We start from the raw sequence: 16,185 nt of genomic DNA, 5'->3' as shown, positions 1-16,185 counted from the left end.
ACGTTATGTGCGGTGAGCGTTCTATTCTAACGAGTATTACATTTGTAGTTGTTTGCCACTCTGATTGTTAAATAATTTCGTCCGCGGCGGCCGATCACAGTGACTAGACGTCGTCGGTTACGACGCATACTCCGCCTATACACTACTCTACAGGGGCCAGGAGCTGGACCTAACCTAACTTCATAGTTACTAAGACATTTGAGGTCCTCCATTCCGAAACGATTAGCCGAGAAGGCAAAATTAAATTATTTTTGCTTTCTCGGCTAGTTCCTTGGAGGTCCAGGCATAAATCGGAGACTGATAGTTACCACGAGTTAACCACATCGTTATATTATTTCCACTGCACATTTCCCGTAGCAATTTTCATGGTTCTATCGCGTCCATAAGAGATCAATACTAATATTATACAGCTCGAGAGCTCGTACGTTTGAACGCACTAACCTCAGGAACTAAATTGGACGCATTCGGAAAACATGTTTTCGTCCGTTAGTCGTTTAATAAGTTTTAATATGACTTAACGTTACGACTCTTAAGGAATGGCAGTAACACTATACACCAACTATTTATTTCATGTGTATAAAAAATACCTTTTATTATTTATCGGTCTACATTTATTCCTTCTCAGTTAAAAATATAGTGAAGTACCAGTCTGTAACTGTCCCACCGCTGGGCTACGGCCCTCTCACGCCTTGAGGAAATGGTTCGGCGCTTACTCGACCACGCTTCTCTAATGCATGTATCTTCACTGAGTAGTCCTTCAACCCCGAGTACGAGATGGATTATAAATATAATTGGTTTAACATATAAAAAATCGTCGTTCAAAAAACGAGATCTTTGTGTTGCAAGCACATGGCCGTCTCGGGTACGCTAGGAGGTATGTTTTCAAGGTAAATGCGTGGCTTTTTAACTCATTTTTCTCTTCAAATAATGGTAGTTGTGATGTATTTGTGGCGCGAACTGCGAAGTGTTAAACGAATGTAATGTGATGCAACTTGTCTCGCATACGGTGTACACGTCGCGTAAATAATATTTATGCAAATTGATTACAAATTGGGCAAACTGATATTAAATTACAAAAACACAGCGAGTCTAGTCCGCGTAGGCTGACTAACAAACTTTTATTTTATTTATATTTTATTTGTACGTTGGTCGAGTGGCGAACCCGGGCTCAATCTTAGGTCATGTCAGAAAAATATTATTAAGTTTTTATGTAAAGGAGTTTGAGTAAAGTCTAGTGGGGCGTTACAAAGTTACCAATATTAGACTCCCTTATTTGGGAAGGGACTTAGAAACCGTTCATCCAGGGCCTGACACTCCAGCGCGCACAATCATGTAGTTTAATACATATAATTGCTAACATGGCCGATAACGAAGCCGAGATGGCCTACTGTTAGAACGCGTGAATCTTAACCGATGACCGTGGGTTCAAACTCGGGCAAGCATTACTGAATTTTCATGTGCTTAATTTGTGTTTATAATTCAACTCGTGCTTGACGGCGAAGGAAAACATCGTTAGGAAACCTGCATGTGTCTATTTTCATTGAAATTATGTCACATGTGTATTCTACCAACCCGCATTGGAGCAGCGTGGTGGAATAAGCTCTAAACCTTCTCCTCAAAAAGTGAGAGGAGGCCTTAGTCCAGCAGTGGGACATTAACAGGCTGTTTCTGTATAGCTAACATTCGAGATTTATGTCATTCGTTCGAGCAACAGCTTAACCAAATAAACTCTGATTCATAATTTATCTTCTTACACAAATATGCAAATAGTCAAATTAAGACTTGTACAAAAACTACTCGTTTAAATAAATAACTCGCACCTCGTTTTCAGCAAAACTGATTGAAAAAACGAAGCGGATGTTAATAGTTCTGTGAACAGCTGACGTATACTTTGGAGGTTTCTAGTTTGTTCGTCGTCGGACCGCGCGCTCCGCCTTCTACCGGCGTATCACTAAAAATTATTGAAATCGGCGCTTAAAATTTTCGGGCATGTATTGATTAATATTCGCACAATCCAGAGTTGAAAACAAACTGACGTCGAATGAATCGACTAGTAATCCAATCCAATTTCGGTACCAGTAAATCAATATAACCAGCTATACTCAAAACTCAACGCGCGCGGTACACGCGCCGCTAACATCGGTTGGTCGCAGGTTCGATCTCGGACCCTTGGGGTATCGTCTTCACTAATAGTACAGGTTTTACACTTGATTCGAAGAGAATACAATTATTATTAATTCCTTGAAAACGAAAACTCATTAATGGAGACATTATAACAATTCACTCCAATGTTCGATCGCACTTAGCTTTTTTATAAATCGCCTTTGAACTTTGATATTAAAATATCGATTGTTGGAATTGTATCCGCCGGCGACGATGACACCCGCTCATCAATTACTCCACCGGCGATACCAATTGTTCACATATTTTCTACATTTTCCCATCAACGTCACGAAAACAGACCACGGCTCAAACTGCAATATAATACACAAACTTTAAACGAATATATAGCTAAACAGTTTGTTTGTTAATTTGTTTGGACGCGCTAACCTCAATATCTATAAAAATGGGCTATCTATAAAAATTATAAAAAAAATCTTTATAGATAGCCCATTTATTGAAGTAGGATAGGATCACGCTGCGAGTGGCCATTTACCACAAGATGGCTCATGAGCTCGTCTGCCATACGATATTTACTAAGATACATCGTCAGCGAAACTAAAAAATAAAACGATCAGCAATCCCGGAGGTTAGTGAACAGCCCGCGTTCCCCCGCGGTTTCTCCGCGGGTAAGACCCGCGTCCGTCTACTCATTACCACCATTACAGCACGAGGCTTTCCCGCACATGACTCACCGCGCCGGCTGTACGTGTACATACATTAACTCGTGGAAGTTTCACAAAACACTGAGTAATGTACTTATAAATAGTAAACGAGTTTTTATACTTTTGTCTTGCCCATTATAAGTATCCTTCTCGCTTCGAATCACATCAAACAATGACATTTAAAAAACTATAAGTACATTTTCCTGTTGAAAAAGGTAGTTGGGACATGAACTCGTATGAGACATAATATAAGTCAACGGTTCAATTATAAAGTGTTTTACAATATGCAATTAAAACTTTTTAATTGCATTATAATTAAATATTTAGTCGTTTATCCTCATGCGGCGATGTCCGTGACGAGCTAAGAGACCGTAACCTTCCACGATACATTCGAAACGTTCTAACATGAGAAGGTCGTAGATCACTAATTGATCACCTGAGTGGACACCGCGGAACTCATCGAGTGTTCCGTGAGAAAAAAATTAAGGTAGCGCCTGTGTGCAGGCAAAGACACGTTATCACACTATATTTTCTTAACACTTAACTAATTTATTGTAATCTTATAACTTTCTCTCACTGTGTCTTTTTTATTTAATTATAATTTAACTAACTTTATAGATATTCTATCTTTTTATATATGTTTTTACATAATATCGGGAAGTATTATTTTATTTATTGTATGAATACTGTTTGTTTCCAAAAAGGCTTGATCTAGGACCAGGCTCAGGTTCAGGATCAGGTTTCGTGAAACTTGGCAGTTAACAAACTTAACAAAACTACTAAACGGTTGCTATTGAGAGTTTAATGAAAGAAAAACAAAAACATCAAGTCTATAAAAAGTATTGACCCGATGCAGGATTTGAAGCCAAGACCGTGGCATCGGCAAACTAAAACGCTGCAGTGCTAATTCATTTCATCACTCACCCGTGAAATCTAGACAACCGACTTATGGTAATATACTATTTTGATGCGTGTATTCTTGAAATATTATGATTATAACGGTCAATGTCGCATATCACTTTCTGACATTTTACGACCGTTTTATGCGGTTCGAGTTTGTTCTTACAGAATAGCCCTACTGCTCACAGCCACTAATAAACCTGTTTAGATGTAACCTTCTCAAAACGAGGAAAAATTACGATAAAAACCTGTATTACAATAACCTTTTCACAAAACAGATAAGAATCTGTTTTTTATTTAATTCTGAACTGAACCTCCCCATTTCGGATGGACAGACAGTCGTCCAGGTGTTCGTGTATTTCATAATTTCTTGAAAATCATGGATACGCAGCAGTACGCAGTAGTAATAATTAGTAGTATTTGCATAGCACGAATGATGTTTTTTTGAACTATTTGCAGGCGGGGCACGGTAGTGGAATACAGTGAGTCCTAAGAGGTCTCAAAACTGTTTTGTATATCACAGAAGTTTGTTATCAACGGACAAGATTGATTTGCCAAACTTGAATTGAGGTTTCTAACCTTAATCTAAAGGTTTATTTAATTTCTCTTCTTTCGTATAAGATGGGTCCAGCCCTATCCAGGTTAAAGCCCAGGAACCCAATTCACTCTGGATTTGGGAGAGGATCGGTACAGAGTTTTCTGGTAGTCATTTACCGCGTCTGAACGTGAATGTGATGTGGTTATAATTTTAAGCAGTTACCAGGATGCGACATTTCGTCAGCCGTGCAAGTGTCCTATCTAATAAGCGTTTAAGCTCCTCACTGGCTCCATTTGGAGACTTATCACTAGCAATGTAGTCACAATTACGACAAATTCGGAACGAATGGCCAGTTCTGGCAGATGTCAAGTTGTTAGTAAAACGTCACTTATACTTAGACAAAGATCAATAAATCGAATGTGACGATGTGACCAACAACGCTTATCGCCCTGAGCCTCAAAAATTAACATTATGTCAGTCGCTCTGCGGTTGAAACCGACACTTGCGACCTTATTGAGGTTTTACACACGCGATACTTACGAGTACATATTTCCATATACACGGTTACGATAATAAAGCGTTACTGTTATCGTAGTAAAGCTGTGATTTACATGAAGTCAGTAACACATTCTCAATAAAAAACCTAATTATATGTTTAGTTAAACATCAAGAGGAAACACATACATTTGTACCCACCAACTCGCAATGAAAAGCGAGCAGCAGCGCCTACTTCTCAAGACCTCTCGTCTTTCCAAGCAGTGAGGCGGGTGTTAATTTATTACTTACTATGATAATATTTTAAATACAATGAAAAGCTGAAATGGCTTAGTGGTTAGAACGTGAATCTTAACCGATGATCGTGGGTTCAAACCCGGGCTAAAGCCACTGAATTTTCATGTGCTTAATTTGTTTTTATAATTTATCTCGTGCTGGACGGAGAAGGAAAGAGCGTTAGGAAACCTGCATGTGTCTAATTACTCTGAAATTCTGCCACATGTGTATTCCACCAATCGGCATTGGAACAGTGTGGCGGAATAAGCTGCAAACTTCCTCAAAAAAGGATAGGAGACCTAACGTTGCAGTGTGATATTCACGGGCTGTTACTGTTTACTGTATTTGACTTATTTATTTTGAGTTTATTGTGACATATCACATCTAGCTTTCAAAGTTAAATCAGCAACATGACCGTTAGCGTTAGCATTGCCATAGTAGGCAATCGCCAACAGACGCAGTGACAGGCCGCTGGAGCGCACAGCCCGCACGTCGCGAGTTTGAGATATACTTTACAGATATAACCTGTTCAATGTTTTAGGTCGACACAAGGTCGCATCTAATAGTCGATATAGTATTTGTCTGTGACTGCTTTATATATATCTATATTTCCTCTTCCCCCCGGATCGCCGTACGGTGTAGACGTGCTACTTGAACCTCTTTTTATCTTATTAAAAAAGAAAAAAAAATAATTACACTTTTAAAGTAAATTAATAGTGTTGTGAAAAATAGGAGAACATAAATCGCAAGAGACCGTCTGTAAAGTGAGTGAATCTTCTGTTTACCTGTTGCCCTACCAGGACCTTGCGCTTGCGACTGAAATTTCTGCCCACAGCTACGTGATTGGTCAGGTGGCTCCACCCAACTGTTGGCCATTGGTCCTATGACCCCGCCCAACTGCTTTGTAATCGGTCGTATGACTCCGCCCAACTGCTTATTTCACCTATGAGGTACTTTTGACCGGACCATCTTGCACTTACGATTTACGTACTAATTACTGATTGGAATCTAAAATCCCACCTACCATACGAGATCTAACCAGCGTTATTTATTATAAGCTCCTACTGATATACACTATCCTAGTACCATGGATTCATCGTTAAACAAATCAGCCTCCTATTCGGAAATAGACTTAATTAGTAGAGAGGATAAAACACCACCGAACTATGTTGCGTATCGGAACAAACGGGCTAGAGAAACCGAATTCAACATAGACCTAGATAGTTTTAAGCTCGAGATAAAAAGTATGATAACATCTTTATTTGCTACACAAACGAAGGAAATCCAAAAAATTATTTTTTTTTATAGAATAGGAAGGCGGACGAGCATATGGGTCACCTGATGGTAAGTGGTCACCAACGCTCTTAGACATTGGCATTGTAAGAAATGTCAACCATCGCTTACATATCCAATGCGCCACCAACCTTGGGAACTAAGATTTTATGTCCCTTGTGCCTGTAATTACACTGGCTCACTCACCCTTCAAACCGGAACACAACAATATCAAGTATTGCTGTTTTGCGGTAGAATATCTGATGAGTGGGTGGTACCTACCCAGACGAGCTTGCACAAAGCCCTACCACCAGTACCACCAGTACAGTATTTTTTTTTTTTTATAGAATAGGAAGGTGGACGAGCATATGGGCCACCTGATAGTAAGTGGTCACCAAACGCCCTTAGACATTGGCATTGTAAGAAATGTCAACCATCGCTTATAGCCAATGCGCCACCAACCTTGGGAACTAAGATTTTATGTCCCTTGTGCCTGTAATTACACTGGCTCACTCACCCTTCAAACCGGAACACAACAATATCAAGTATTGCTGTTTTGCGGTAGAATATCTGATGAGTGGCTGGTACCTACCCAGACGAGCTTGCACAAAGCCCTACCACCAGTATTGCTACTCAAAAAGAAATACAACAAACAAATATAAATATCGAAAACTCAATCGCCTATTTAACCGACCAGAATGAGGAATTTAAAAAGAAAATTGAATTATTAGAAGGTAAAATTAAGGACGATCAACTGTATATAAGCACGCTGGAGGATCGGATTGAAGATCTTCAAAGAGGGATGCGTAAATGTAACTTCGAAATTAAGAACGTTCCATCACAATCCAACGAAACCAAAGAAGACCTTACTGAAATGGTTTTATGTTTGGCCAGAAATGTAGGCTATAATATTGAGAAAACCGATATTAAGGACATTTATAGAGTACGGGTAAAAAAAGAAAAAACAAAAAATAGCTCCATCGTTGTTGAGACTTCCCCCACCACTTTAAAAACTGGCATTTTGAAAATGTGTAAAGTCTACAATATTAAACATAAATCTAAATTGTGTGCCAAACACTTAGGAATAAGAACAGCCGAAGACACTCCGATTTACATATCGGAACAACTTACTCCAAGAGGGGCCCGTCTGTACTTTCTGGCTCGGGACATCGATAAATCGAAAACGTATCGGTTCTGTTGGTAAAGTTTATCTACGGAAAGATGAAAATTCACCTATTATTAACATAAATAGTGAGACACAAGCGCATCAATTATTACAAAAATGACTATATGTAGCCGGCTTTATATACCAAATGTGTTTCAATTTAAAGTACTTTAAAAATATTATATGTAAAATTATGTTTTGGTTACTATTAGAATTAGCTGTTAATATAATTATTAGTATTAAGAACATTTATACTACACAGCATGGAACTCATTTACCTTTTTTTGTCATCATACAATCAACAGCACACTTACACATTTACAATGTACACATATCTAAATCTTATATACACAAATACACATTCACACATACACACCACCTAATAACCATATATTTTCTGACTACAAAAGTATATGTTAAAACCATTCACAACAGAAGCACGCGTATTCTTTTTAACTTTATTAAAACAATATTGTATACAAAAATATCTATATATTATACTACTATATATATAACTTACATACTCTACATACTTGGCTTACTAAATTTATCACATTGTTATGGATAGGTCTCTTACTACTCAGAATGAAATAGACGATCTCGAAGTTAGTAGAGCAATGCAATGTGATATTGAAGACCTTAAGCAGTATATACCCGTTAAAGAAAACGACTTAACTATCATATCACAAAACATTAGAAATGTTTATAGTAATATATGCGATTTGAATGTTGCCTTAAATGTATTAAACTTTGCCCCTGACATAATTATACTAACCGAATGTAGAATTAATCCTAGTAAAACAATTCCAAACCTTTCTAATTATAATATGCACGCCATGACTCATCACCTCAATCAGAATGATGGGGTTGTGGTATACTTAAATAAAAATATTGTTTGCACAAAAGCAAAAGAAATTAAATTATGTCATGCTTCATGTATTCAAATAAGTATTGGAACTACTGTTATTCTGGGAATGTATCGTTCGCCATCAAACATAAACGCTGAACAGTTCATCAATTCATTAAATTCCCATCTGGAAACTTTAAAATCTTTTAAAAATATTATATTAACTGGGGACATTAATATAAATATTGTCGCTAAAGAAACAGAGCAAAGTCAGGAACGTAATAATAGATTAAACTATGTGAACATGTTATCGATGCACAGTTTGATGCCGGGTCACTCATTCCCAACAAGGGAAAACAATTGTCTTGATCACTTCATGTTAAAATTAGACAAAAACAAAAATTCTGCCCAAATCGCAGTCCTGAACACTACCATCACAGACCATAATATGATATTTCTTTGTTTGACTTCACTTACATCTAAACATAAAGCACATATGAACATAAAAACTATTGTAGATTTTGATGGGGCTCTTGTTAGTTTAGCGGAGAAAAATCTGTCAGAATTACTATTTTGTGATAACCCAATAACTGTAATTGAAAAGCTTATTCATAATATTGCTGAGTCCTTAAAAGATAACACCAAAACTATACGTGTACCTAAAAATAAAAGAGTTATAAGGCGTGGATAACTCCCGGTATATTGAAAATGTATTCGAAACAGAAATAGAATGCAAAAAAGGCTAAGATCAGACCCATCTAACGAAATTTTAAAAATCTCATACAAAAGGTATCGTAATTTCTGCAATAAACTTATCAAACAATTAAAACGAAAATACGACAGAGATCAGTTGGAAAAATCATCTAAAAACTCTAAAAAAATTTGGTATAACATTAAATCTATAACTAACTTGAACTGCTCAAAATCAGATAATACAGAATTACTAAACATAAGATCTTCTCCCACTGAATCAATTAATTATATCAATGACTACTTTGCTAGCGTAGGTGAAAAACTGGCCACTGATATTGTCCAAACAAGTGGTTCATTTTTTTCTAATACTCATACAAGTCAGTTAAACTCCTTTGTACTTCTTGATACAGACTGTAAAGAAGTACATGATGTACTTATGTCTCTTAAAACAGATAGTGCCCCTTGATGTGATAATTTTCCAACTAAATTTTTAAAAATTGCTTTATTAGTAGTTGTTCCAATAATCTGTCATCTAACGAACCTTTGCTTTAGAAAAGGAATCTTTCCGTCCCTGCTTAAACGATCTATCATAACTCCCGTTCACAAGGGTGTCGACAGAGATGACGTTAGTATCGTCCAATTTCCGTTTTGCCGTCAATATCAAAGTTAATAGAAAAAATTACAAATGTGAGATTATTAAGTATTTAAATAAATTTAAGCTTTTGTCAGACTCTCAATATGGTTTTCGTCAGGGCAAATCCACGGAGGACGCTGTTGAAGCTCTAACCTCGCACATTGTTAAGCGTCTTGACAGTGGTAAAAGGTCTTTGGCTGTATTCCTTGATTTAAAAAAAGCCTTTGATACGGTCTCTGTCCCCATTCTTGTGAAAAAGTTAGAAAATTTGGGAATCAGAGATACCTCGCTGGCTCTTTTTAGGGACTACTTGAGCGACCGAACTCAAGAAGTCAAAATTGGACAGTTTGTTAGTTGTGCCTCAAAAATAACTTATGGCGTACCGCAAGGTAGTGTCTTAGGACCTACCTTGTTTCTAATTTACATTAATGATCTCTGTAATTTAAAAATAAACAATGCTAAAATATTTTCCTATGCAGATGATACCGCAATTGTTTTTACAGATACTAGTTGGACTAAAGTTAAAAATACAACAGAAAGAGGTCTCTTCACTGTCTCCTGTTGGCTGAAGTCAAATTTACTGTCTCTAAACACAACCAAAACAAACTACATGCCTTTTTCCATCTATAATCGAACCCAGCCAGATAGTAACTATAATATTACAGTTCATGTTTCCAATAGCATTAAATGTGAGGATTGTAATAACTGCTCCATGATCAAACGAGTGAACTCTTTCAAGTACCTTGGTGTGTTAATAGATCAAAGACTATCATGGGATGCACAGCTAGAAGCTATAGGATGTAGATTGCGTAAACTAATTTGGATATTTAAGATGTTACGCCACAAAGCCTCTTGGGCCTTATGACATAAAATATATAAAGCTTTGGCGCAGTCAATATTGGAATACTGTATTCCTGTATGGGGAGGAGCTGCTAAATCTAAGTTCATTGAAGTTGAGAGAGCGCAAAGGCTTTTGCTAAAAGTTATCCACTTCAAGCCATATCGCTTCTCAACGGACACGCTATATTCAATGAGCCAGATACTGACTGTCAGACAAATGTATATCCAACGTATCATTCTTAAAGCTCATAAATCATTAAAATTCATTAAATCCAGTTCATTAAACAGAAGAATAAAACATAAAATTGCTGAAACGTATGGTGCTAAGACTACTTTTGCTAGTAACCAATATATAACACGTTCTGCCTACCTTTATAATAAAATTAATAAAATTCTAAACATATATCCCGAACAATATTTTAACGTCAAACAGAAATTATTTGAATGGTTAAAAACAAAAACATACGATGACACCGAATTAATTCTGTTTCATAAAACATAATCTAATCTACTGTAATCTACACATACACCCACCTACACATACACACACACACACACACACACACACACACAAACACACACACACACAAACAAGTAAAATTCATTTTGATATAATGTTAGTTTACCTACTGATTGTGAGTTTTAGTATATAGTAAGATATTGTTTATTCTTTTTAAGAACATGGACAGAATTGTATGTTATGGAAGAGTGGGTCCTTCTGTCACGAGTATTATATTATACTCACTAGAGGGTCCCAACCTTTATTTGCTATGTACAACTTGATAAAGAATAAACTATTTTTTCATTTTTCATTTTCATTCATTTCATATATATATATATATATATTGCAAACACAATTTTTAAAGTAATAAAACGGGTCTTGAAGTAATTTATAATAAATTATTATATTAATATAAATCCGTTATTATTAAACGACAATATTTCATACTTCTGTGTTCGGGGGGTGAACGTGCCAGTGTAATTACAGACACGAGAAATATAAGATACCATGGCTCGCGCAGCATTGACAGTTTAAAGCCAAAGATCACTCCTCCTCTTACCATTCATTGGGGCGTTGGTTCTGTATGTAATAAATGATTAATGAACGTACGATCCAACAATAACTTATATTTTATAACGTTGGTGTTACGTATCACATATACATTACGTATACATATTACGATATATTTTAATATAATTAGTCAAACTTTTATTCATTATTAGATTATACAATGTTTAAGCTCTTCTTCGACGCTCCGGTCAGTCGGGCAGTCGACCAGTCGGCCAGTCGGTCAGTCGGTCAGTCGAGTTTCATTCATTCAGATTAAACATTCATACAGATTAAAACATCTTGCGCGAGACGAGATTGTGATAACTAAACTCAAAAAGACGGAGAGCTGCTACAGTGGAGCGGCCGGTATGCGCTTCAAAGTGCACTTTTACGAAAAGAGCTTCGCTGGATGTTGCAACAACATTATTATTTGTTTTATACTATCGCTTTGAAAAAATAACAATTTTTCTAACACGGATAGCATTGAAGATTGAATGTAAAATATGAGTTGATTAATCTAAGTTTTATATTATTACCAAAATCATTACATCCTTTGTCGGTTGATAATCAACCGTTAATGAATGGATCTATCCAGTTCCAATGTAAATGCACGGAGCGGCGGGTCCGCAGCGTGAGGTCGAGGTCACGGCGGCGCGCTCGCACCCGCGACTACGTAACAGCTGATCGACTCGCACCTGCGGACCACCTCGCCGTAGTACACGCGTGTTCGGCGTTACGTGAAACCGCAGCGAATTGTAAGCGTTGATATTAAGCAATACATTACTAATTTGTGTTTTTATTAATATCTTATTCGACGGCGAAGAATAATCCCACGAAGAACATGCATGTGCCGGATGAAACTATACGTCTGTAGCCAATATGTTTGGGAGCCCAAACCCTTTCCTGATAAGAGGCGGTCTTTGCCCAGTAATGGGACTTTTTCGGGCTATTTTTTTTACTTTCCTACCGATTAATTCAATATTGCAATTAATGATCTGCAATCGTAGGGAATTATACTCGTAATCTTAAGACGTCAGACTGATCAATGTCAACAATAATAAATATCAAGTATATATTTAATGAATCGAATTGAATATCGCTTACAATTGTCTGTCACTCGTCGAAATCTCAGTTGGCTGGTAAAGTTAAGTGCGAGTAATACGTAGCAGTTGCAGCGCCAGCAACGCGTTCGGCGCGCGATCGATGTGCGCGCGGCGACCGACACGCGCGCACTTTATTACACTTTACACTATTCAAGTACTCCATGCTTCGCTACTTTTATTTTCCTAAAAGGTTTTTAATTTTGATATGTAGTACGGTAACACAGCCTCAGTAGCGTTATCATTAGATCGGCTGCAGATTACGATCTTATCGATGGGCGGTTTGATTGCCGGCTCGGACCTTCAATTAATTTTTCCCATAGATATCTGAGAGATATGCCATCATTGCGTTTTAATGGAGTCCACGTGTCGCGCTTTTCTCGCTTTTTTTTATTTATATTTTAACGCTGGAAAAATTACGCATTTCCCCTACGGTGGGGGGGGGGTATGAGTTGCTCGCCGGTGTCTAAGGCACGGAGTGCGGCCCGAACATCAGAATACCCTCTAAAAAATCAGCGGAACCCTTTCCGTCTTAACATGGAGCGACACGGGGTCGCTTGCGCATGCTAATGTGTCGGCGCTTTTCCCGCCCATATAATTACTACAAAAACAAACGTATAAGATCTTCTTTAGTCGCGACAGATCGTCCTTCCGTTGGATAGAGTGCAGGCACACCGTAGGAATGAAACGAGGGCTCCAGGCCGTATAAAAAAAATATATTATTGTATATATATATATATTATTGTATATAAAGGTTATTGTATATTACCTATAATTGTAAAATATGAGATAATAATTCCGCTGAGTTTTTTTCGTCTTTTGAGGTGTGTCTTTCCAAACCGGCGGTAGATGTTTGACAATCGATAAGCAAGTGTTATACTTCTATATTGAATAAAGATTTTGACTTCCTTTGTGTGTACTGTGTAAATAAATGTGCACTCGCCGTTCCGATGTCGTCAACGATGCGGAATATGGATGGGAAGTCGTCGTTTACGTTCGCAGAGCATATAACACTGTGCCGTCAGCACATCGCCTTTTTAGTTGTACTCCATATTTGGCATGACGAAATCATAACAATTTCTTATTCGAATATGTGTGCATATTCAATGCATTGATCAATCAGTCAGTACAGGGTACTCAAACAATTGTGATGTGTCGTAAATAAAAATATATTATTCCTTCGGTCTTTGAGTATTGGTTAGCCTCATTACTGGATCCGTCTCTCAATAATATACGCCTCAGTATCTCAAGATAGCCTACACGCCAAAGTGGTGACCCCGACGTGATCTGAGACTCGACGTGATCTGAGACCCGACGTGATCTGAGACCCGACGTGATCTGAGACCCGACGTGATCTGAGACCCGACGTGGTCTGAGACCCGACGTGATCTGAGGCCCGACGTGATCTGAGACCCGACGTGATCTGAGGCTCGACGCAAAAAAGGACAAAGTTACACTCTAAGGCCGACTTCATCCAGGGAACGACGTGATTTTTTAAGATTCCGGCTGCTTCTAAGTACTGACTCGCAAGAAAGCAACAATGAGTATCCCCGCCGCGCAGCAGAGCAGATGTGCAGCTCATTCAGCATCTCAGAACGACGCTGTGGAGCTTGCCTCAGTGACGGTCTCGAACGAAAACGAAATTTTCCTAAGTGTCAACGCTTCGAACATTTACACGTGGATATTGTCGGACCACTAACTATTTGTAAGGGTTACCGATATCTAGTTACCATGGTAGACCGAGCGACTGGTTGGCTAGAAGCTTACCCAATTAAAGACATTACAGCTGAAACGGTAACTAAGATTGTTTATTCAGGCTGGATAGCACGATTTGGATGTCCATTGCGTATTACGACGGATCAAGGTCGTCAATTTGAATCCAACTTGTTCGCATTGTTGGCTAAGAGAATGGGCATAACTAAAATAAGAACCACGAGCTATCACCCACAGTCAAATGGTGTCGTCGTACGAACTCATCGAACATTAAAAACAGCCCTTATGTGTAGAGGCAATACGGACAATTGGGTCAACGAATTACCGTCAGTTTTATTAGGCTTAAGGGCAAGCTTACGCGATGACACTGGAATAAGTGCAGCCGAGATGGTTTACGGTGAAGTCATAAGTTTACCAGGAAATTTCATTTCGCCGACAAAGCTGGAAATCACTGAAAATGAAACGTTTTTGCAAAACTTGCGTTATAGGATCAGGCAAATTGCATCGCTACCGAAATGAGATTTAAGACAAAACGGTTTATTTGTACATCCAGAATTAAATGAGTGTACACACGTTTTTGTCCGATGTGATAGAGTTTCGAAGCCACTTACGTCACCCTATTCTGGACCATTTAAAGTTTTAAGCAAATCAGCGAAACATTTCAAGATAGTGATTAATGGTATCAAAAAAATAATAAGCATCATTCGCCTTAAGCCAGCGTTTCTAGTTACCAGCGAAGATAGCATTGATCGAATTCCAAATAAGGTAGAAGCTAATAAAAACAATAAGCCTGTGACAACAAGATCTGGTCGTGTAGTTAGACCTGTTGTGAGATTTGCATATAAATAGACCGAAATATTTAGTAATTTTTTTAAATATAAAGAATAGTAATTTTATAAAAATATTTTGATGTTATACGCACATAAAAAAGGATCATATTATATACATTTTTTTTGCTTTTTTATTATTTCTTTGTTTAAAGATTTTAATTGTTTTTAAGATTTTTTGAGTACCTTGGTTGCTTTTGTTTCTAGTTCATAGAGTTATATATAAATTTTTCATGTATGTATTGAATGTTTGTTACTGGTTTTTATTTATTTTAAGAAAATTGTTAATTTTTTTATCTCAAAGGGGGATGCTATGTGCCGTCAGCACATCGCCTTTTTAGTTGTACTCCATATTTGGCATGACGAAATCATAACAATTTCTTATTCGAATATTGTAATGCATTGATCAATCAGTCAGTACAGGGTACTCAAACAATTGTGATGTGTCGTAAATAAAAATATATTATTCCTTCGGTCTTTGAGTATTGCCTAGCCTCATACCTGGATCCGTCTCTGAATATTATATACCTCAGTATCTCAAGATAGCCTACACGCTAAAACACTAACATTAGCCGTTTTGTGTACTCGCTAATAAGTCGTCGCCGAGCCTACCAACGATCCCAGTTGCCGGAAAATGCTGGATCATTACTCCTAAAAGGATTTAATTTTAGACGGGTTTCAGGACTACAGCTATTCTGGGCGACCAAACCGTCACCGGAGAACACGGGCGTCAAACGTAGACACTCTCGACACCTCACGAGTAGCTCCCACAGAACAGCACCGCTCGGCATCGATCAGAAACCGGACAGTAGCTTAAACACCGGGGCAAACGATCGGAGGAAACACAAAATCAATATGATATACTCGCTAACAATATAGTTACAAAGCCACCAGCTAGCGGACCAGAAGTAAAGCGCACTCACCGGCCGCCTCGCCGCAGCGCGCGCCGCGCCAGCCCGCCGCGCACGAGCAGCGCGCGCGCCCGCCCGCCGCCGCGCACGAGCCCTGC

The 16,185-nt window shown here is 38.0% G+C and overlaps 1 protein-coding gene across 1 annotated transcript in view; it reads right to left on the bottom strand.

Moving 5' to 3' along the window:
• LOC126777019 (prolow-density lipoprotein receptor-related protein 1-like) overlaps positions 1–16,185 on the bottom strand; it is a 57,550-nt gene that overhangs the window by 16,367 nt on the left and 24,998 nt on the right. The window contains exon 38 of the mRNA XM_050499840.1: positions 16,100–16,181. Coding sequence (XP_050355797.1) covers positions 16,100–16,181 — 82 coding nt within the window. The remainder of the gene's footprint in view (positions 1–16,099; positions 16,182–16,185) is intronic.

This window comes from Nymphalis io, chromosome 22 (assembly GCF_905147045.1).
Source record: "Nymphalis io chromosome 22, ilAglIoxx1.1, whole genome shotgun sequence".
In the NCBI taxonomy this organism is placed as follows: Eukaryota; Metazoa; Arthropoda; class Insecta; order Lepidoptera; family Nymphalidae; genus Nymphalis; species Nymphalis io.
Note: the sequence above shows the minus strand (reverse complement) of the source record. Positions and strands in the feature narration are given on the sequence as shown.